The following is a 24,431-nucleotide window of genomic DNA, read 5'->3' as shown; positions in this document are numbered from 1 at the left end:
CAGAGGAAAATACAGCGGATACTGGGCAACAAGGAAGAGCTGGCTCTGTACTGGGAGCAACAGAGCATGAACCCGCCAGACCAAATACAAAGGTAATGCTCAATTTAGTAATATTCTAGAAAATGGGACATACGAAGCTCTAACAGTTTTTATATTTATAGACTACTCTAGTTAAATCTCTATAGTTTTTTTCTTTAACACCTTAAAGAGGAACTTTTTCCTTATAGATTACTATGATGTTGTAAAAGTAGTAATAATAATAATGATAATAACTATATTAGTTTGCTATTATGCTGTAAAAAATTACCACAAACTTCGGGGATGAACCAACAGAATGGGCTGAAATGATGGGGCAGGTAGGCTGCATTCCTCTCTGGAGACCCCAGAGAGAATCCATTTCTGTGACCTTTCCGCCTTCTAGAGGCTGCCCACATTCCTTGGCTCATGGCTGCCTCCTTCTATCTCAAAGCCAGCAACTCACAGTAGTCCCCCTTTATCTGCAGGGCATGCGTTCCAAAACCCCCAGGGGATGCCTGAAACCATGGATAGTACTGACCTCCGGATGTGCTATGTTCTTTTCACTTAAAGGAAGCACTTGATGGCTTTTCTTTGGAGTATCTGGATTGCCAGCCTCACTACACTCACGCTTTTGGGCCGTTATTAAGTAAAATAAGAGTTACTTGAACACAAGGACTGCGATACCTAGGTGGCCACTAAGAGACTAACAGGCAGTGGTACACACAGCGTGGACCTGCCGGACAGGGAGATGAGTCACGTCCTGTAAGGGATGGAGCAGGACGGCCCGAGATTTCATCAGGCTACTCAGAATGACACGCAATATAAAACTTATGAATTGTTTATTTCTGGAATGTTCCATTTAATAATTTCAAACTGTGGTTTGAGGCCAACTGAAACCACGGAGACCAAACCACAGATAAGGGGGACCTACTGAATTACGTCTCTCTGTACGTTTCTTCCACAGTCACATCGTCCTCTTCCACTGTTAAGGCCTTTTGTCATTACACTGGGCCCACTGGGGAAAATCCAGGATAGGTACCTTATCTTAAGGTCAGCTGATGAGCAACCTTAGGTCTCCTTTGCCGTGCAACACAACAGTTGCAGGTACCAGGGGTTGGGACGTGGACATCTTTAGGGGGCCATTACTCTGCTTACCACAATAAGTAACATTTATCGAATGTTTACTACTTGCCAGGCACTGTTCTAAGCATATTACGTGTAATAAACAAAAATAATTCTCATAATAATGGTAGATTCTATTATTATTCCCATTTTTCAGATGAGGAAACCGAGGCACAAAGAGATTCAATAGCTTGCCCAGTATCACCTAGATAGAAAGTGGAGGAGCCGGGATTGAACTCAGAAGTCCACATGCTCTTTTAACTTCTTAACTCTGTAACTTCAAGGTGAGTCCCCCTAAATATACTGCAGGTGTCACTATTATCAGGATGCTTACCTCGTGGGCCTGGCAATCATAACAATCACCTGGAAAAAGGGCAAGTTGAACATTCAAAATGCCAAATGGAAAGACAGAGTCCAGAGAAACCACCAAGAAAAACAAACCAACATCCATCGAGAGATTTGTCTACTGGTGTCAGCATTATTTGTGTCCCCTAAGTGTCACTGTGAAGTTTCAAGGTTCTTTTATATTATTACAAATATATATATATTTATTTATATTATATATGATATATAAACACATTATATATTATATATAAATATTTATATATTATGTATAAATATATAAATACACTAAATATTATATATAGAAAAATACATATATTACATATAGGAATATGAATATATATATGAATAACAGATATGGAATAGAACTTTCCATTTCTGTCTGAAATTTCAGTTGAAGATCCAAAACTGATGACAACCACCACCCAGCATTCTTAAGAGAGCTATCTCCTTAGGGTCTGATAAGAGGTGGCCAAACTGGTCCATCAACTATCACCTCCCAACCCTCACCTTCAGCCCATGGAAGAGAAGAGTAGAGATTGAGAGATTTTCCGTGATGGGAAATTATAGGAGTAAAGAAAGTACTGGAAAAGGGTGCTTCCCCCTCCCGCCCCCAACCAAGTAAGTGAGAAGGCCACAAGAAAACCCCTCAGAGAATCTGAAGGCGCTTGTATGAAACGAGACTGTCACTCACTTCCCACCCGTCTGCTTGGCGACTTGCAGACATTTACTGACCCTCTCCCTTCCCCTTGCACACGAGTGTTCTTGGGAGACTTTGGCATATCGCCCTAGAGCTGGGGAGGTGCGAAGCTGGTGGTTGACCACCCTGGAGAACCCCGGAGATGCTGGGCCAGTTGGGGCATCGCCACGGCAGGCTGAGGAGGAAAGGGAACAGTGTCATTTGGAGGGACGAGGGATCAGTCATTCTAGTGAGCCATGTAGATGCTGTTGAGGACGTTAGGCTAAGGCCATCTCAAACAGACACGTCCAAGAAGCCTACCAGCTGGAGCACGGAGACTCCAGTGCTGTGCTTTCTGAGGTCAGAGGCTAAGGTCAGAGGTCTCCGGAAGTCAGTGGGAGGATGACTCCCCCGCATCAGTGATTGGTGCAGTAAGGAGTCCCTTGAAACCCCACAAAAGTGGTTCACAAAGGGCCCCTGACGGCCAGGTCATGCCGGATACAGCCAGTGACTTAAAACTCCATCCTGCGTAATAACACCCCTCCTTCCTCCCCGGTTCCAGAGCCTGAGAAGCAGAAGGTGGATTCCTGCCAGCACACCCAGGGCTCTCCTGGGATTTGAAGTCTGAGGGGTGGGGAGGAGGAAAGTGTTGATTAACATTTGAGGGGACGTTTTAGACCCTGACAAAGTGACCAGAAAGCCATCTGCTGGAGGACTGAGATCATCAAATTGTGGACACCTTGACAGCATCAACAGAGCACATTTGAAGGCAGCTGTAGGAGAAGAAATAAAGTTGTTTCCAGATTGTGCTGAGGAGCCACGCCCAGTCAATGGATGGAGTGGGTGTGAAACCCGTCCCCCTGTCTGGTGATGAGGGAGCAGGAAGGCTGGCCTCATCTGGAAACTGAGGAAAGTCAGGCTCAGGGAAGTGAAGCCCCATAAGAGAAGGCCAGGAGCTGGTGTGCGGAGGGCCATGGATTCAGACTGGGGCCTCTGACTCCAGCAGCAGTGACATCTCCACTGCACCACAGAGCCTGTCGGTGACGACTTCTGCACCCACAGGCCTGGCCACACACATGCCTAGAATCACGGGCTGGGGGTGGTCCGCCTCCACCGTCTTCTCTAACTCAGAGGGGGTGTTTTAGAGGTACCACTTAGGACTTTCTTGCCTCTCGTGGCCCCTGTGCTGATGGAGGAGCATTTCCTGTACCCACACAACACTCTGGTACCCAGGGCTGCGGGCACTGCCCACGCCTCCACCAAGCGTTTGCCTTTCTTTGACAACAGATTTGCGACAGCTCCCTGTCACCACCACGAGCTTCAGGAGCCACCCAAGACGGCTCCTTCTGCCTCTGCGGAAAAGGAAAATCACACTCACACCTTAGACGTGCACGCACGTAGCTGAAGGCGAGCGAAAGCTTACATTGTTTTCCGAGTGCACACAAACGGGGGATTTCACCAGGAGAAACAACAAAACAAACCAGAAGGTCCTTCGCAGAAGGTCCCTACCTCAGCATGGCGCCCAGTCCCTTCCTCTTCATCTTCCTGTCTGGATCTTCACTGTCCTCTTTCTGCTTTTTCTCCTTGACCTTCAGTTTGCCCTTTTCTTTCTTCTTCTCCTTCTCTTTGGGCTTCTTGACCTTCCTGGCTTTATTTTCCACGTCCTCTATCTCAGAGTGGCCCTGAGGAGCAGAGTCACAATTCACAGCTCCTTGGCCGGAGTGAGAGCTCTTATCAGACAGACCATCTGCACAGAGAGAAAATTGATGCACATGGTCAGAGGCACCGAGTGCTGGTATCTAGAGAAGAGTTAAGATGTAAAATGCAGAGGGATGGAGAGAAGCACTCTGGCGTCCTATCCTGCCATGTGGCTACTGGTACCCTTTGAAGAGACAACAACCTAAATCTGGTGACTTCAAGCAAGGTGTGACGTTGGGAGTGGGGACGATGGTTGTGCAGCTGAAAGTATGAAAGGTCTGATAGGTGGGAAGGCACCCACTGCTGTGAACACCCATGTGTGGGCAGACTAACTGGGGAGCTGATTTCGAGGCAAGGTCTTTGAGTATAAATATAACCCAGTGCTCTTGCCCAACAAAGGCCATCAGTCCTCAGCTCTACGCTGCTTCCAACGAGTCCAACAAGAATGTAAGGAGTGCAAACTAAGTGCGCCTCCCCAGGGGTGAATGACAGTGGGTCCTCGTAGGAAAGTGAAGGAGAACATTTCTTTAGCATTTGCACTGTAAAATAAATTGCGTATTGCATTATCCAATTCTGTGTTCATTAAGCCAAAGGGCAAAACATATCAGGAAAATGAATTACTTTTAATATCAAAAATATAATTGTGACCCTCAAATCATTTTTCTCTGTGGTTAAGCACACATTCTTGCCTATGATTCGCAGACAACAATGAGATGAAGGGACCGTTTAAGGAAGCACACTGTCCTACCAGCTTCCGACTCCTCGGGCCCGTCGTAGGATTTGTCAATGGCCGCTCGGAAGCTCTCGTTGCAGCCGCGGCCACGAACCATGTGCGGCCGGGGCCTGTGGAACGGCAGCTCGTTCTTCCTGACCTCAGCCACCGCCGTCTGCAGGCTCTCCAAGGAACTGGACTTCTTCAAACCCAGAGTCGGACCGAAATCTTTGCTCGGAGATTCTGGAAAAGAAAGGGCAAAGGTGACCTTCCTCTAACGAGGCAAAGTGGTATAGCGGAAAGCTCTGTTGTTCCAAAATATTTCTGCTTGTGCACCTTCAAAAAGGGGGCATTAGCAGGGTTGGACTCGGCATTAAACCCCAACTTTGCCACTTTTTGTGACTTTGAGCAAGTGGGTTGATTTCTTTGAGCCTTAGTTTCCTTTTCCATAAAGTTGTGGTAATATTTAAAATGATAATATACATCATATGTAGAAATGAATATGCATGTGTGTATACATGCACATGCACACGCACACGCACACACACACAGAGCACCTGACTAACCATGTGCTTCTCCCACAGTTCCCATCCCAAGCAATACTGTACATTGTAGCTTTTATTGTTTCCACCACTGTTCTTATGGATATTAAGTAACATACTATACATGGAAACCAAAGAACACTGAAATGATTGTAATTTTTGTGATTAAACACTCTCCCTTACTCTAGTGGTTATTAACGTATGGTTAATGCAATTTATTTAGTCAATAGATAAAGAAAGAAAGGCAAGAAAGAAAACAACTTTTCTGTGTCGATGCTTATCATTCCAAATGTATTTCCATTTGAGTATCTAGAAAAGGGGCAACATTCCACATGACATAAAAGTCCAAAAAGAAAAAAAGTGACACCTAAGTGAATTTTAACAACTTGCGTTCTGACATATAATATTTTTCACTTGCACTGTTTGTCTCGCCCTGTACCTGCCTCCTGTCACCTCTGCCCTGACCTCCGTTCCCACCCACGGCCAGGCTCCCGGTTGTCTGTAACAGGATTAGGCTATATAAATAGCAGCAGCATGAGGGGCATTTTAAAGAGAGAAGGAATTCTGTCAGGGCTCTTTTCCACCAGGGCCAAAGTTCAGGATCCTCTCCAGTTACGAAGGAGATTATTGCCATGAAAAGGCTATACTTGTTTTTCTGGAAATAAACTACTTTGAAGCTTTTCAATACACAAGGATTGAGCACATGTTGAGGCTTATGTAGGTAAAGTGCCCACTTCAGTGGCCAGCACACAGTAAGGCTGAATGCACAGCGCTCTTTCTTACTGCCCTCGCTATTTTCGCTCCTACTAACTGCCACTGCCACGGACACTCCCAGTAGCTGCCAACACAGTATTAGGTAATGCAAGGAACACAGAAGAAGTACATAGAGGGTGTAATGCACGTATACACGCAAACTGAAATAACAAGACACACCAGTCCATATGTTCAGAATATGTGAAAAATAGAATAATGACAAAAATGCTAATAGCTAACAATGCCTGGCACACTTTGTCCTGTTGTAAGTGCCTCACCTATATTAACTCACTATAATCTTACAGTTGTGCCTCTGCCACTATTGACAGCCCAATTTCACAAATGAGGAAACTGAGGCACAGAGTGGTCTACAGTTACACACTTAATACGCGTCAGAACTGGGAACTGTCCTCAGGCAGCCTACCTCCGGCTTTTCTGTGCTGTACTGGTTGAAGGTGTACTTGGCCTCTGTCCTCCACTTGAATGTGGGCAAGCTACTCAAAGTGGCTACAGATTCCTCATCTCCAAAATAAGAGCACTTGTCTAGATTAGTCTCGAGCCTCGTCAAGCAGGCAAACTACAAAAATTGGATGTTGTTTTATAGTTTCATCATTAACTTACAGGAGGCAATTTTGTACTTTGAACAATATGCATGATGACAATAGACATTGCATTTTATAGGTGACAGTGTATCTCCAGTAAATGCAACAGAGATGAGACAAAGTAAAAAAAAAATATTGCAAGAAATTTCAGGGACAAATTTCAGGTGCTACCTGCAAGTCATAGACAATGAGAATATGTTAATACTAAAGCCAGAAAGAGGCATATTGCTTCTATTCTCAGGAAAGAAGGTAAGCTGAAGAAACAGAAATTGAATAAGATCATTTCTGACAAGGAAACAAAAGGCAACAGAGAGGTTTGGGGTATTGAAGCAACAGTAACAGCTTTGGAGTTTACAGAAAATATCTTACACCATCAATGCCTGCTGATGTCTGTCATGAAGTTTGGTGAAAACATGAAGATGAAAACTATCTGAGAAAGCTTAGTTTCCACGTCAACAATAGTAACCATCTTTTATTTATTAATTGCCATCCAGGAGATTATATTGGAGCCCAGACTATAAGTGTTCATGTCAACTTTTAGCAATAAATTCCAGGGAACATGAAAGTGAGTGAATCATCCCAGACATGAAGCATGTTATCTGAAGGAGCTCATCTAGGGCTCAGCAAGAAGCCATATATGAGAAGGAATAAATACATTTTTACTCATTCTAAGCAAACTGAACATTTAGGATTCATGCATTTTGCAGGATTAATAGTGCCAGCAATTAGTTCACTTTATATAAATAGAAGCTACAAACCAGAAGCACCAAATGATGTTGGCCAAAATCACAACTCAGCTCTACCAGACGCAGTACGTGGTAAAAACAAAGGCAAAAAGAGCGCTTGAGTCTTAGGCTGTGAATGTGGACTCAGGGGTTTTCAGACTTGGGAAAAAATGTTCTATTTATTCCTGGGGAGTAAAGGGATGTAGCAGCGGAAGAGAGACTCATCTTAGAGAGGAAAATACAAACTCAGGGAAGTCCTTACAAGGACTTCCAGAGCATTGAATTTCCAAGTGAGAGAGGACTCTGACACGGACCTTGACAACAATTCCCATTTTGTGTGTCTGAGGGCTTCTGACAGAAGGTCAAGGTTACTGGTTGTAGGACAAATTATTATGCCAATTGATAGGTATCAGCACTAAATTCCAACAAAATACTTAGAATAAAGTACCCTACCGGGTAAAGACTGTAAGGAGTACAACACATTGTCTCATTCCACCCCTCGCCCCTACTCCTACCCTTGCCAGTTCCAGCCTAGGTTGACATTGCATGGGAAATTCTGCAATTCTCACAATAGGAAGACTCACTGTCTACTTGTAGCCCGTTTACACAAATCATATTTTTTTTAGCCTCCCACTAAAAGTAGAGTTCTCTTTGAAGGGATAAAGTAATTAATCAAAACTAAAACCTCAGTCTATCCCATTGCAGTCATCCCAAAGGATGATGACTCTTCCCATTTTCATCTGTAGCTGATGTGATACTGGCCGTGGCTGATTGTAAGCAATTGTCTGAGAGAGTGATCTATGAATGCCACATGCTATCAGTCTTGGGGGGCGGGGCAGGGACTTCGTCCACATTTGAGCATTTGCTTGTCTCATTTTGAGCATCTATAGAACTAATGAGTTCAAAGATTTCCAGGCCAGCTTACCTTAGTTGCAAATGCCAAGGGACAAATCTGAACTTGAGTAGCCAGGTTTCACTTTTTAACCTTCACTTCTGTGTCCAGTGACCATATTCTCTAAGATCCAGACAAACTTATCTTTCCATCAGAAACATGAACTTGACATACACAAACTTCTTGAAACAAATGATACAACTGTTATCCAGGGTGCTTAAAGAAGGATCTTACATAATAAAAATTACTTTCACGGTGGTATAATAAAAATATTCTTCAAGTTCCATGTATCACATTTTCCCTTAAAATAAAGACCTCATAAAGAAACATCACTGAAATAATTTATTTCAAGATGTGATAGCACTTTTGAAGATTCATCTGTTCCCAAAGGAAGGCTTGGCTCCCCTTGGTCCCGGAGGCCTTCCCCACACAGAGCAGAGGGAAATTTCAGGGTCATGCCTTCCGATCCCACCAATCCTCAGACACGTCCACTTCTCCCCACCGCCCGAAAACACAGCGTCATGAAGGGAATGGACACACACGCCAAGACTCAAGATTTAAAGGAGTTATGCCACCATCGCTCCCTTGGGCATGAAACTGGCGTGAAGGGAGTAGACAGCCGCCGGCTGGGGGGAGACGTCTGGGAGACCACTAAACAGCTTCTTAAAACCCTGAGAAACCACTGCCCCCAACTTCTAGGTAGAAAGTCCCATTTTAATACACTGTGAAACAGAAAGTCCTTCCTGGAGGATGAGGACCTTAATATCACTGCTCCGTCTTCGATTTCTGCCCCTGCCCTACGGCTGAGAACTACTGTTAGCTCCCTACAGGCAGGTGAGGAGGATGATGGAGAATAAAGAAGTCCAGAGAGTGGGGGTTAATGGTGAGTGATCAAGAGGAGAGGCTGTGGAACGTCCCTCACTCTGCCACTCATTGCTTGGGCTATTAACCTCTCTGTGCCTCCATTTCCTCATGTGTCATATGAGAATAAGACAAGCCTGGAAGAATGTCTGGCATATGGCACATGCTCGTAAAGCGCTGGTGATGATAGCTGGCACTGGCTTTTTTGCTACCTCTAAATAATTGAATAAGGGAATGCTTAGCACACTTCACATGGTTCAATCCATCATGTAGTCTTAAATAAGTCCTTCTTTTGCAAAAAGCTGAGAAGGGCTTCATAAAGAGATACTAATCTTCCTTTTTTATGCAAAAGTTGAACTGATTTTTTTCCAAACACCTCCTCACAGTTTTTCTTTTGAACTAAGGTGCATATCTCCATCTGTTCATCACACACAGAGGCCACTCTCAGGAAGACTAGCAGTGGTCTTGCCTGCCCCTCCCCTTAGGCTACAGCCATTTCATTAGTCTGAGATTTCAGTGGCAATGTTCAAACTTCCCGTTCTAGCACTAAAATCTCCCAATAAAAGAATAATGCCTTAATCTAGACGACCAGTAATTGGATCTTACATTATTGATGAAATTGCTTCTAATGCAGTCTTATTAAAACATAAGGAATTATTTTGGGGAGGGTATTCACCTTCAGATACATGGCAAGTTCTTTTCCCAGCTAGAGCTTCATAATTAACAAATACTTATGATAAATTAACAATAAATAATGTATTAATTTGCACATTTCAATAACATTAATGGCCCTCAAGGCGCTTAGTGAAAATTAATTAAGTTAGGGCCCCTCCGTCGCAACTAAAGGACTTGTGCCCAGTAGTAAATTGGGGGTCCAAATGGTTGCAGTGCTATCCAGGGCTCACAGCTGGAAAGTTGAGAGGGCCGGGAACTTGTCAAGATAGCTTGCTTTCATTGTCAGTGTGAGCCCCCCCGCCGTGCCATGAGCAATGAACTTGGGCAACTGCAATAGAAATGCTTTACTTGCTTCCTGGGGAGTTGCGATGGAAAATTAATAGCCTTAAAACCCTTTGAATGAAAAATGATTATAAATTCCAAGTCACAACACCACTTTATTTTCCCACATATCCCACTTTGTCTTTTTATTTTAGATTACACTTACTGAAAATTTTGTCTATTTGATTTTTTCAGGAGTTTCCCTAGAGGCAAAACGTCTTAATGTGTTTAACAGATATCATTGCAAATCCATTAGCCTAGAAAAAAATTCCCCATAATATCCAAATGTATAATTTCCCAAATTATGTTATCTGTGCTGTGTCCACAATGGGCCTAATTACCCTCTTGCCAACCTCAGGATTCCACATATTGATCGCATCCCAGGCCCCTCGCCGTGCCCGTGTCCTTTTCGTTACCGGAGGGCATACGCAATCTGGCTGATTCATTGTCCGCTGTCACTCGGGTCTCGGTTCTCTTACTGGCAATTTCCAAGTTCTCTAGACCAGAGTTCTTTAAGTCTCGTAAGTCCCAGGGTCTTTTATCATTTCCTGAAATTCATGTCAAAATGTTCAATAATAAACTTCTCATTAAGATTCATACATTTGCATAATCTCTCCTACTCTGTCGCCAAACATTGTCTATTTTAAAGTGAAAATATCTACAGAAAACAATGGAAGATTAGGTGAATAAATACAACAAACGCTTCGATCACAGGGATGGGCGTGGCCCTCCAGGGGTCCTCACGTCTTTGCGAAGGGTTGGTATATGCTTAATTTTCTTCACTAAAAATTCCTTCTTTTATAAACTGAAAGTCAAACTCTTGTGCCATATTTTGTTTTATTTCCTGGACTCAAACTATGTCCAACAAATTTAATGAATTGTGAATTTATTACCCCGAAAATATTCTCATGACACTTTTCTCTTTTACTTTTATTCTCTATTTTGTGGATAAGAAAATGGACTCTGTGGTTCAATTTAGTGGCTAAACTATTTTTTAAAAAATATGTAACCATATCTCTGAGCAGATTCTGTTAAGGCCACTGAAGAACTCAGCCACATCCATTCCCAACAGACCGGTTTGGTCTAATCTTTTGTTTTCCCTCTCTCTGCTTTAAGAGGAAAGGTCTACTGGATTAAAAACAAACAAGCAAACAAAAATCCAAAACTGGCATTTAAGATAACAATGAATTAAAAATTAGATAAACAGCATCGGTCTCTGGAAGGGAAATGTGGCTACTTAAAGGAAAAAAAATCACTACTTTTATTATTTAACAGGGAATAAAAGACTCATTTGAGAGTCAAAAAAACTGATTAAAGTGGCAAGCTTTTCTACCTGTGAAATAGGAGCAACAGGATCAATAAATGCCACCCGCCATCTTCGTCGTCCTGTTATCTCGGCATCCTCAGCCCGAGAAGCACTGAGGACATCTTTGCTGTAGGCGTAGACGGCGGAGTCAGCACGGGTAGTCACAGCGCCCCTTTGGTCCAGAGCTGAGAGGTGAACAGCGGGGTCACACCCCTCAACTGCTTCGCCTCCTCAAAGTGCACGGCAGCTTCCTGTTCTTTGTTAACACAACCTTAGGTTCTTTTGTGTCACTTTCAAGGACTTAATAATTTCTGCCCTCCCTATAATTATTCACTCCCCTCTGTTTTGTCTTTCTTTTTATACTAGTCATTCCTTTCGCTTAACTTCTCTCTTTGTAACCTCAGCCTTTCCTGGCATTTCCACCTCCCTGTGTGCACTTTCAATAGTCCTATTTTTACCCGCTGCCAAGAGCACCTGCCTCTGTCCGCCAGCTCCTCCTTGGACATCTGGGTAACACGCTCCTCACTCTGGACACCAACCGTTCAAGTGATTTCCCCCTTTCCTTTTTCCATTCGCTCTGTGTGTGGATTGCTTTCACAACACATCTTTTTTCTGCTTTTGAGTGTTGAATGGTTTACGTGTTATGTGGGTTGTATACCACAGTACTCTCAAAATAAAGTCTAATATAAAGAATTCTGGGGCCAGCCTGGTGGCGCAGCGGTTAAGTACGCATGTTCCATTTCTCGGCGGCCTGGGGTTCTCGGGTTCAGATCCCGGCTGCAGACATGGCACGACTTGGCAAAAGCCATGCTGTGGTAGGCGTCCCACGTATAAAGTAGAGGAAGATGGGCGTGGATGTTAGCTCAGGGCCAGTCTTCCTCAGCACAAAGAGGAGGGTTGGCAGTAGTTAGCTCAGGGCTAAACTTCCTCAAAAAAAAGAAAAGAATTCTGATAAGTTTCTTAAGAAGCCATTAGCATAACTAAAAGGCCAAACTCACCAGTTTCTTGGATGGTACCCATATGAAGATATCTTTACATAATGTTGTATAAACTGAGTACCTGTATTTCTTAGGGTCATACATTATTACTACAATTTTTGCTTTACTATTTTCTCCCTTTTTATACCTGCCTGTGTTAAAAAATACCCTTCAAATTCCCAATTACTGATTTATTTACAGAACTAATAGAAAGTGAGGTTTTTCAGTTTCATGTTAATGTGAACAACAATCTCTTTTAGAGACACTTTAAGTAAGGTTTCGATCTAATGTTAAATATCAAGCCAAAATCAAGTCAGCTAACATTGAGCTTTCACTGAGCGTTTTTTGTGGCTTAGACTGTGCTTGGTCCTAAGAAGAACAGAAGACAACTGTAACATAACTAACATTTTCCTGTTGCTTTATAATTTACAAAGATCTTTCCTGTACAAAATGAGGCCACATCATACACAATTGATCTTACCCAAATTCAAGGGTTTGTTCACGTCCAGAGAGAGGCACAGAGAAGGAGCGGGGAAGGGCGGGATACAGCAACTTAGGTAATGAGAGCAATTTCACTCACCGTCCTTCTCAGTAAGACTGTCCTGAGCGAGTGTGTGTCTAGGAGAAAGCAGGAGTTTGGAGAAATGAACTGTTCCCTGTGAGTCTCTGCGTTTTTCGTTTTTTTTTTTTTTTACCCTGGGTGAACATTTTATTATTTTTTTATTGAGGTATAATTGACATATAACATTGTGTTAGTGTAACGTGTGTGATGTGATGATTTGATACACATACATGTTGTGAAACGATTACCACAATAAAGTTAGTTAACACCTCCGTCTCCTCCCATAAGTACCATTTTTTTGTGTGTGGTGAGAATATTTAAGACCTACTCTCTTAGCAGCTTTCATTAGACCCATGGAGCTTGTTCATCTGACAACTGGGAGTTCGCACCCTTTGACCAACATCTCCCCATTTCCCCCACCTCCCAGGCCCTGGCAACCACCATTCTACTCTCTGTTTCTATGAGTTTGGCTTTTTCAGATTCCACATCTAAGAAAAATCATAGAGTATTTGTCTTTCTCTGTCTGACTTATTTCAACTTAGCATAATGCCCTCAATGACCATCTATGTTGTCACAAATGGCAGGATTTCTATCTTTTTTATGGCCAAATAATACTCCCTGGTGTATACATAGTACATTTTTTTTTAATTTTTATTTTTTTCGGATGTACATCATATTTCAAATTCTGGATACATTACATCATGTTCCCCACCTGAACACTAATTATAGTGCATCTCCTCACATGTGACCCTAATCACCCCTTTTGCCCTCCCCCCTCCTCCCTTCCCCAATGGTAACCACCAGTCCAATCTCCTATGCATAGCACATTTTTTGAACCTAGTCATCCATTGATGGGCATTTGGACTGTTTCCATGTCTTGGCCATTGTGAATAATGCTGCAATGAACATGGAATGCAGATATCTCTTTGAAATAGTGATTTGCTTCAGATATACACCCATAAGTGGGATTGCTAGATCATGTGGTATTCCATTTTTAATTTTTGAGGAACCTCCACACTGTTTTCCACAGCGGCTCCACCAGTTTACATTCCCCCCCAACAGTGCACAAGGGTCCCCTCTTCTCCACATCCTCGCCAGCACTTCTCTCCTATCTTTTCGAGAACAGCCATTCTGACCACAGTCCAAGTCAGGAGCATCTTATCACAGGGAGTGTGATTCTCAAGTTTCAAGATTTTTATCTTCCACGTGTCCCCATCCTTAAATACAAGCCGAACACTTCATCTGATGCTTGACTGAAGAAATGGCTATCTGTTGGAGACAATTTTGAGTTCTCTAAGGTGAATTCAGTGGATTTTCAGTGGTATTTTGTGACTTTCCTTTCCTTGATGACTTGAGAACCAACCTTGAGAGGCAGTGCCTCAGTACTGTATCTCATGTATCTGCGAATCTCAGAACAACCACTGCACTTGACTCTCCTCCAACTCCTCTTTCAAATTCCCTAGGTTTGCAGACAAGGGGACGTTGGCCTATTGCTTGGCAAAGCACTCAGATGCCATGTGAGGCTTTCCTTGTCTGGACAGCCTGGGACTTAAGTTCCTCCCACTTTCTTTGGTGCCTCAGAAATAAAAGATGATGCACCTACTACTTTCCTCCAAGATGTTATAATCCATATGTGGAGCAAAGATGGACACACAAGTGATAACACCAGAGAAGGAAGAGTAGTCCCTTAACATTTGTGAAGGATCCACCTGCAGGTAATACAGATCCCCAAATTTTAGAAAATAAAAATGTTTGACTCTTGGCTTTCTCTGGAGTGATGTTTCCAATGGGGACCATGTTATCTCTTCACTCCACTAATTAACTGCCTCTTCAGCATCCACTAAGACTTTAATCTTTAAAGCAATAGCGACTGCAAGCACAGGTTCTGGCATCAGATCACTTGGATTCAAGTCCCAGCCCACCCCTGTACTAACTGTGTTAACATATGAGGCTCTTGCGTCTCTGTGCCTCAGTTTCCTCATCTGGAAAATAGAGAGAATGATAGCACCTTCCTCACAGGGTGTGTAGAGGATTATCTGATACAAAGCTCGAATGTGATGCCTGGCACACAGTAAATATTCAGTGAACATTCATTTGTGCCACATGTCTTCTTCCACGAAAAACGTTTACATGCGTCAGGAGGATTCTCTACAACCAACAGAATGCCAAGGATTTGTTTTCACATCCATACACTCTGGGCCTGGGTCATCATAAGCTTTGAATTTTCACTCTTCCTTCAAAACTACTTTTTTTGTTTGCATTGTTTAAGACTTTTCATCACTTTTCAAGTCATCTTCCATACCCTTCACTTCTTTCAATAGCCCAAAAAATCCTATTTCTTACAGAGGCATTTTCTATGAAGAAAACGAATGCTAAAATCTCTTGATGAGAGTAACTGTGTCTGGGACAACAAGCAAAGAGCTAGTTAGTTTCTTTCACCAGCCAACTCCTTCAGACCAACCCATGACACCATTAACAAAATGACAAGTCAGACAAGGTCACAGGCTTTTGGGGGTCATTGGCACAGTTCAGGGCTGGAGTCATTTAGACTGTGGGAAGTCCAGAGAAAAGGAGGCATGTTGTGATCCTGAGTCACTGGATAAGGCTTCAAGAGTGATGTGGGACTTGTCCTTGAAGATGGATCGACCATAGGTAGAAAAAGCAGGAGGTGGACAGTCACTCCACAAAGGGGAAAAGCATGAGGAAAAGTCCTGACATGTCTACTAGGAGGCGGGAACATAGGATGGATGGAGCGACCAGTAAGGGAAATGATTGTGCTGGGGATTTGTGGGGAATAAGAGTGCATATGGAGAATAAAGAGAGAGATGAAGGGCCTCAAAAGCTGCCAACAAGGTGAGACTCAAAGCAAGACGCAATTGGAAATGTTTAAAAGTTTTTCACCAGAAGGATGGCTTGATAATATTGGTATTTTGAGAAAAGACGATATGGAAGAAACACATAGGACAAATTAAGTGAAGAAGGACGGCTGTGTGATACAGCAATGCGCTCACTGCTAACAAAATGCCTTGTTCTTACTCTCTTCCTTTTCACAATCTCAACTTCAGGCTTTTGCAAAGCAATTTCTTTTAAAAGATTTTTAGTTAGTCGTCTTTCTACACAGCGAACAGAGCTACGTTCCCCTGATCTTTTCCTGACCAGATGGGAAAGGTTGAAGAAGAGAGTTCTAGTCCACTTGGGAGGCAAGAGGTGCTCACAGTTGTGCCTCCAAGAAGGGGTAGGACGGGGCACTGCCTGCCACCCCTAAGCTTCCTCCTGGCCTGGCTAAGCTGTGACTGTCATGGCCAGACCCTCTGCCATCTCCTCTTAAGCACAGTTCACTATATTTTGTAATATATAATGATTAATGGGCAGTAAAACTAATAACATGGGGACACACAAAATAAATGAGGTGGCAAATATGAAAAGGAAGTCCCACTTAACGTTGTTGTGAAACCTGACAACACGCAGGGGTTTCCCTGTAACTCAGCCCGAGGAGCCCTCCAACGGGAAACAGGGTTACCAGACGGTGGTATTTCCATTAATAACTCCCCCTCGGGGAAGTCTATGATCAATCTTTCTTGTACTGAAATTCTTGCTGGATTGTAGTGAAATGGCAGAGTACATGAAACACTGCTTTACTCCATTTCAGGGGAGCTCATGGAGAGGCAGGAAGAGCATCACATCTCTCCAGTTATCCCGATCCATCCCCGTAGCACTCCCTAGAATTGACGTCCCTTCTTTTTCTTCCTACCCATTAGCCACTATTCCATTTGGAATGAGCATCCTGATTTTCCGTGGGTCACTATGCCTCCCCTACTCTCATCCAGAAGTGTTCCTATGACCCAGGCACGACTGGTCAATGTATTTCATCCCCCTGGTTGGCTCAAAGATAGGTTGTTGGCTCACACAGGGCTAAGTAGAATTAATCCTGGTAGAGAGACCGGGAAAAAGTCATCTTCTTTGGTACTGGGGTTACTGGGAGGATAAGGCTGGAGCTGCTGGGAGCCATCTTGCTTTTCCTTCAAAAGAGAGGAGCTAGAACTGTGAGAGAGAGTACTCTTGACACTGAGACCCTAGATCCCGCCATGTCTTTATGTAGATACTCCTCTGAACCTTTCAGTTGCATGAGTCAACAAATTATCTTCTTTGCAAAAGCCAGTTTGACATGAGTTTCTTTCAATTATAACCTAAAGAGTCTTGACTTCATACCCTATTCTCCAACCTCTCATCCACGTAACAACCCACAGGTTGTTTTTACTCAAGTCAGACAGACACTTGAGGAGCGGGGAAGGTGGTTCCTCGGCTATGATGTCGGTGAAGGGATCACAGGTACAGAGCTGATCACAGCAGTGAGAAGTGCATCTGATGTCACCCTATTGGCGGGTGGGTTTCATGAGAGACAAATTCTCCGACAGAGAAGAGTCGTATTAAATTGATCTGCTCGGCTTGGCCCCTGACTCCTCTGTGAAGGGGGGACCATTCTTCAGATCATTACTAATAACTATAGACATACTGCTATTTGCTATACACTTTAGAAAAATAGAATAGTTTTCAAAAGAGGAATAAAATCAATTCTTGCTATGGTTGACCAAGGGTTCAAACAACCTACCTACAGCTGCACTAATTAAACATGTCTGTCTGGATTTTAAAGATTTAAGAGTAAACCTGATATCACTTTTAAGGGCCTGTTCCTCCCATTCTATTCCCACGGCTACTCATCAGAGACCTCACATTTGAGAAGAGATGGAGCTGCTCACAGGAGGAGGTGTCTGATTTCTTGAGGAGGGTTTGTGCTGTAATGGCATGTTCCTTTCAAGCTTCTCTTTTTACAGTATTCCTAAACAAACTGTGAATTAGGAACTTACCTGTAAATGGACGAAGCAAACTATGGGCTAAAAGCAGCCTCAGGTGGTTTGCAATAAAGAGTTTGATGTAAGAAGCATCTTTGGCATGGATGTGGAGCTGGAAGACATGGAGCGTAGGCAAGTTATTGAACCTCTGTGGGCTCCAGTTTCCTCACCAGTAAAAGTGGAATAAGGAAAAATGTAATATTGGTGATGATGATGATGAGGGTAAAAACAGTAGCAGCCTGTACCAGGCAGGTTCTGAGTGTATATGTATGTGTATATATATATATACATACACTCATTTAATTATATGAGGTCCATACTATTGTTATCCCATTTTACAGTTGAGAAAACTGAGGGACAGATAGGATAGGTTACTTGTCTAAGTTAACAATAATGCTGATCTTACAGGTTTTTGCTGAGATCAGACGAAATTACACACGTACAAGAAAATAGCAAAGCTGTGACGTACTACACATCCACGTCATTACGCTGTTATTAATAAGGAAAAACTGGTGCTTTCTTCCACGTATGTTATAGACACTGGGCTCCACTGATCAAAATAAGACAGAGAGGTATCTCTTTGTGAACACCTGCTCTTAAGGAACAAGTAATCCCTGTGGAGAGTCAGCATGCAGAATTGAAAGCATCCAAACAAGTTGGGACACAGTAAGACGTGGAGTGGGTGGTGGGAATAAGGGGAGGAAGAGAAGCCTGAGCCAGGGTGGGCCCCTGGAAAACGGGCAGCAACCAACAGAGGGAGAGATCCTTGGAGACAGAGTAGGAGAGGGCAAGAGTAGAGGCCTGTGGAGGGGCAGCACGCCTACCAATTTGTCCACTGCAGAGCAGTCACGTGGGGCTGAGGGCGGGCAGAGGGGAGGACGGACAGAAAGGACGGAAAAGAGTGAAGAGGACCCTGGCAGCCAGATGATCAGGTCTCTAACTGACCCCACTGGCAATATGAGGTCTCTGACGTCCGGGACCCCGTGACCAATCACAGTCACTCAAATACACTTGCTATTCCTGTGGACAGTACACCAGGCAGGGGTTCTCCAAGTGCCCCATGTGCCAGGTGGGACTCATTTGCCTGCGTGTGTATGACCTAAGGACCTAAAATTAGAATGGGAGTTTTGTTTTGGTTCAACAACAATAACGACAATCTCTGATCTTTATTTAGAATTTACTATGTGACAGGCTCTGTGCCAAATGCTCTTCATCCTCTGGACAGCCCCGGGAAGTGGGGGGACCATTATCAGCCTTTCATAGAAGTCAGCCTCCCAGAACAGAAGTCCCAGCTCTGGCCCAAACATCACAGAGCCCTATTTTACTTTTAATAATTAATTAGAATAAAAACACAAAAACATACAGCTTTTCTAAAAAGTGTTTATATCAAAAAAGGACTCTTGTTCATTAATACTCCCACATCCACAATAAAAGAGCTACTTTTGCTCTTATTTTAAAATCAACTTTTAGGCACACATCGTGGCATATTTTTATATTCCCTGCCTTTTTCTGGATAAGGATTTAAGAGGGAGCTTGTGATGCATCATTAAATAGTTTTTCCCATCATCTTAGGGCTGAGTTATTAGCACTAGATATAGGCATGGGGGGAAAAGTAAATGTTTATGATGATTTAAAAGACCAATTATAAGCCTTTGCCTTATTCCTTACTCAGCATCCTGCATGGCATGTAAAAATGGCAATGAAAAAAAACACTACATTTGAAATTTTAGCTGAGCAGAATGTCAGTTTTCAGTTACACTTAAAGAATAAAAAACATTAGGATTCCATTAACAGTTTCAGAATAATGGAGGCAAAGCAGGATTGTTTTCTATTATTATTATTACTGCCATTAATGGGTCAAAGCCTTCCGAGGGAGAAAAGCGAGGGACAACCCAGACACTTTCAATACAGCATTAACTCTTTCGGGTCAAAAGGGGCCCATTTAGGGGAGCATAGCAGTTGTTTAATAAATGATACCTTCGTGGCCTCGAAGAATTTATCTCCTGTCTAAAGAGTCTTGCTTACATATTTCTATGTTCTGTGTTCTATCCCAACAAATATTCCAGAAAGAGAGAAGGTTAATTTGCAGCTAATTATTTAGGGAGGGAGGGAATATTTTTTGAAGCAGGAAAACAAAAACAGCCTGTCACAAAGCATCAGTCACTGTGTGCAACGTGGAAGAGGCTAATGAGCCTCACGCAGCAACAGAATTAAGATGCAGACTTAGAGGCACAAGACGGAGCGATTTTCTTTCAAGGGAAGTATTTGGGGAAATAACTTTTTCCCCCGTTGTTCATTGTGTGCAGTGTATATGTGACTAAGTACAGCTAATCCTGCCTCTTTTCAAAAGTTAATGTCAGCTCCTAGAATAATCTGCTTTCTTGATTTAATTGCATAGTTTAACCTCTGACATAACCTTTTAATTCACACCATGACAGCCAACCTGACAGAAAGTTTTTCTAGAAATCCGAGTAACCTCCCCAAGGTAAGGACTGCTTTCCCTTCTGTGGGTGTCAGGGGAACATCCCGCCCAAGACCATCAAAGACGCCTCAGCGGCTCTGGCTGCATATGCAGCTGGCTTACTGCGCGGAGCTGGGGGTGAGGGGGGCGTGTTATTAGAATATCCGGTATGTTAAGGTTTGGAGGCACAAGGTGAATGTACTGAATTGCACACTTAAAGATGGTTAAGATGGTAAATTTTATGGTATGTATATTTTACGACAATTAAATTTTTGTTTAAAATTCTGGATGCATGGTTATTTTCATAGGGGTATGACATAGTCTACTGATGATATTTGGGGTAATAAAAGTGTTGACGGCCACCTTGACTCCAATAAGGTTGTCAAAAAACAAAGCACTGTAAACATTTTGCTGTTGAGAGAACTGAATTTAGGAAACTGAATTAATAAGAGTACTTGGCTCCTTAAACTGCTAGCACCGAAGTTTCTGGTTGCATAAGGATTCACACACTCCAAGGGCTCCAGTCTTTAGATGAAGACCAAACAACGATGGGGCGGTGTGGGACCTGCAACCAATTGAGTTCAGGCAGTTTTTTAAACTGAAAGGTGACGAAATTCTGATGTTGTTTTAACCCTAATTCATGTTTTTTTCAAATTATTAAGACAGTTTCTCCTATTTTAGCAATTTAAGAAACATGATTTGGAGAAGCAACTTAATTTTAACAGCAAGAAATTTAAATATATTTCGTTTTCCTTAAGTTATTGAAATATCAGAAGAGAAAACAAGCATCATCTTATAAGCATCACTTGAATTAAAAAAATACCTAGTTCCTTAAACTGCCGGGACAGACGTCTGTGACCGTGGGTAGTGTAAGGATTCTTAAGCTGACTGTCATTGAGGAAAAAAGAAAGAGATCAGTGAGCTGAAATAACAAACGAAGTCCAAACACTTATCATTTTGGATTAAACACCTCTGCAAAGAAACACAAAGTGAAGATGGGGGTGGGGGGAATCTCCTCATTCAATATTTCTCTTTTGTCGTAGGCATTTTTATTTAATTATTTCAATATGAGTTTTTCTCTCTGCAGCTTGGGGCTTTTTCCTATGGTGAAATGCTAATTCTTTGCTTATATAACCTCGCTAATGCTGTGTTAGAGTTCTACCTCATGATCAAATAAAAAGAGGTCTAGGGGTTGAGAAAAGAAAATTTGTTTAAACAAACATCTTTGATAATTAGAAAACTGATGGGAAATTTTCTACAAAGCAGGCCAAAGCTGTGGACGTGCCTAAGTCAGAATCAGGAAGCCACACAAGTAGAATTAGTTTCTGTCTTCAACTCCAATACAAGGTGTTCTCACCTACTGCCGCCTTTCAGAGGTAAACTCATGTATAAGGTAGCTTTCTCTTCTTTTAATGGAAAATTAGGTCCTTTAAAGTGTATACAACCTGGCCAGGAGGTTCATTACTGGAGTATTTCAAGACAAAATGGTTTTGATTTGCCGATTGACACAAACAGTTCCCTATTGTCAGAGTGTCTTCAAAAAGTTAAGCAGTGACGTTCTAGAAAGAGTTTAGGCAACAAAGTGGATTTCTTGGTTTCTTGTAATTCCAGAGATTAAGGCTGTGCCTGCGATCTGGGACGTGAAGCTCAGGGGACTCATGAGATGGGTCTCCCGAGTCAGTTTCTGGCTCCAACCTGCTCTTTGGTTACCTGGTATCCTGTTCCTCATTTCCAAGAAGTGTTCAGTATCTGAGATGCTAAAGTCAATGTTTATTTAAGATGATCAACCCCATTCCTGCTGTCCTTGGGCCCACCCCTTCTTCCCTGCACGTGTCTGCTGTCCCATCACAGAATCCCGTGCTCTGAAATGTTTATGACTTCGCTTTATAGCTGCCTTTGCCCCTCCCCAGCAGTGGAGCAGCCACTCTAATTTCAGAAGCCTTAAATATTGTTGCCATGGGTGACACAAGAGCACCGAGAATGGTGGAGCTCAACTAATAAAAAGGCTTTCACAGCATTTCAGCCTTTGCTCATAAGTAAAGTGAAAATTTACGGCTTTTAAAATGCTAGATCTGGAAGAGGTCAGGTTAAACGGCTGCTAGTAATAAAAGGAATCAATACACCACAGCATCTTGAAACAGCCAGCAAACTAAATAAACACTTCATCCACATCCACTTGGCCCTGAATTAAAAGAACATAAAATACTGTATTTATTTGGTTTGTTCCCTATCCATCAAGAGCTCGCTTCTCTGGATCTCAACAAATTCTACCCAAGACAAGTATCAAATGTTTGTTAGCCAAATGGCAATTACAGGCCGCGCAACGGCTCTGGGTAATTGACCAAGTGTTAACTTCATCAGGAAGTACTTGTAGATGAATTTACAACAAACACGCAAATAACACAAACAGCCTGGCCTGGGAGACAACAAACTTTCTGATACTTCTTCACAAAACTGACATTGGAATTTGATATTCTCTGAGAACCAAAACCCTTCCCTAGGAAAAACGAAAATATTTTTCAATAGTTCCTTTTACTTACGCTAAACTCTGAAACTTAATCTAGATTTTAGAATGAAAATTAAACCATTTGCAATAATGAAGAAAATCACAAGTCTGAAAACCAAGGATAATTGTGAATTACATTGGAAAGAGAACAATTATTGAATTTTGAAAGCAGGGCAAGTAAAGACTATCCCTTTGATGATTTTTTTTTTCCTCTACAAATTATCCAAGGCATAAAAATACCATCTACTTTTCTTTGGTGACAAATAGTTTAATAATCTGTTAATGTTATTTTGCTGTTCCGAAGTTCATGCATGGGGACGAGGAGCAGTGACCGTATTTTGTCCTAAAGCCATCTTTTTCTCTGGAAGGTATTATATGAAAGCTATTTATGTCAGAGAATGGCGACTGCTATGCATCCCTTCAGACAGAAGAAATCCTGACACAAAGGGACTCTTCTACCCTTCTCTAATAGCTTATGGTTTAAAATTTTAAATGTATTTTTGCTTTTCATGGTTCAGCACAAAGTATGGCTCTGGGATGAAAATAAGCGCTCCCAGTTTAATGACATCACAGGTAAACAGGGAGCCTTCTTTTCTGTAGCTTCAGGCTGTATTAGGCTCCCTGCTGGGAATAATCTCGGATTTTAGAAATCCAGCTTTATGGTCAGAAACACCGGAGAACATGCTTCTCTTGGGTCTGCTTTGACTCCATCAGAAAACAGGGAATGTTTTCCGAGGCAGGGTCATTTTAGGGAAATCACGTTCTCTCACCAAAAGGGGACTGGCTGAGCCACTGAAAGCAGCTGCCCTCCTCTGCGGGGTCCCGGTACCATGAAGTGATGCAGAAGAAGCTTGTACGAGTTTTAGGGGAAGACTCCAAAACTAGACTGAGGAAATTCTAAAGTCTACTCTCCAAAAACAAATAAAAGAAGTGATGGAAGGTGAAATTCTGTTCCAAATGATAAGACATCCACATAGCTTGCCCTTTGGACAACTTGATGTTTTAATAATGCCAGTGTGAAATTATGGCCAATGTAGGTAATTAACAAAGCAAAAAACTAAAAACACAGAAGAACATAAGGAGGAACGCTGGGAATCGATGAAATGTATGAGTAGGACAAGTCCTCCGCTGGAGTCAGTTAGCATCAGAGGCAGTGACATGGCACCAACACGAGTGAGGTGCTGTTACTGTGCACAAAAGTGATAGAAGCTAGAGTGTCCGACGTTTGGAAACGTGGAGGAAACGTTTTCAGAAGTAAAGAATTCTGAAATGTAACCAGCATTGGACGTGGAAGGAGAGCACACACTGGCAACACTACCACTTCTTCTGGCCGTTCTTTGGGAAGGCAGGGCTGCATTCTGGGGGAAAGTCAGCACAACTAAGAGGACTGGAGAATGAACACTTCTATAAAGTTCAGTAGCTTCCTGAAGCTCTGAATTAGAACTAACGTCCAGTTCCTTAAGGAATTAAGCACGCCAAATTTTTTGTTCTCACTTGATTTGTTCTCTCCATTGATTTGTTGTGAAAGAGGCGCTCTTGCCGCATGGATGCCCTGCAACTGTTCCCCTCCTTTCCCATGAAGTCCCAAAGCCTCTCCCACAGCAGCTGACTCAAAACCTTCCAAAACAGCTAGTTCCCGATTTCTGTGTATTTTCCCTCATTCTCAGAACTTTAAAAAAAATCCCCTAATTTTCTCCTTTTTGACCTCAGGAATGGTCTCTGCTCCCGCAGCCACCCTGTCTTCTGAGCCTCATGCCCACAGAGAGAGAGCCCTCTGCCTCCTGAGCCTTTCGGGTGTCCTGGTCCTCCCCACCCCTCAGAGTCTAG

General features: G+C 42.7%; 1 protein-coding gene across 13 annotated transcripts in view; it reads right to left on the bottom strand.

Moving 5' to 3' along the window:
- The window catches only part of PARD3B (par-3 family cell polarity regulator beta), a 921,213-nt gene that overhangs the window by 264,097 nt on the left and 632,685 nt on the right, over positions 1–24,431 (bottom strand). For all 13 annotated transcript variants that reach the window (XM_023622589.2, XM_005601746.4, XM_070242147.1 and 10 more), the window contains 2 exons: positions 4,608–4,814; positions 3,671–3,908 (listed from right to left, as the gene is read on the bottom strand). In XM_023622589.2, coding sequence (XP_023478357.2) covers positions 3,671–3,908; positions 4,608–4,814 — 445 coding nt within the window. The remainder of the gene's footprint in view (positions 1–3,670; positions 3,909–4,607; positions 4,815–24,431) is intronic.

This window comes from Equus caballus, chromosome 18 (assembly GCF_041296265.1).
Source record: "Equus caballus isolate H_3958 breed thoroughbred chromosome 18, TB-T2T, whole genome shotgun sequence".
NCBI classification, from domain to species: Eukaryota; Metazoa; Chordata; class Mammalia; order Perissodactyla; family Equidae; genus Equus; species Equus caballus.
The sequence above is the reverse complement of the archived record's forward strand: the minus strand, read 5'-3'. Positions and strand labels throughout refer to the sequence as shown.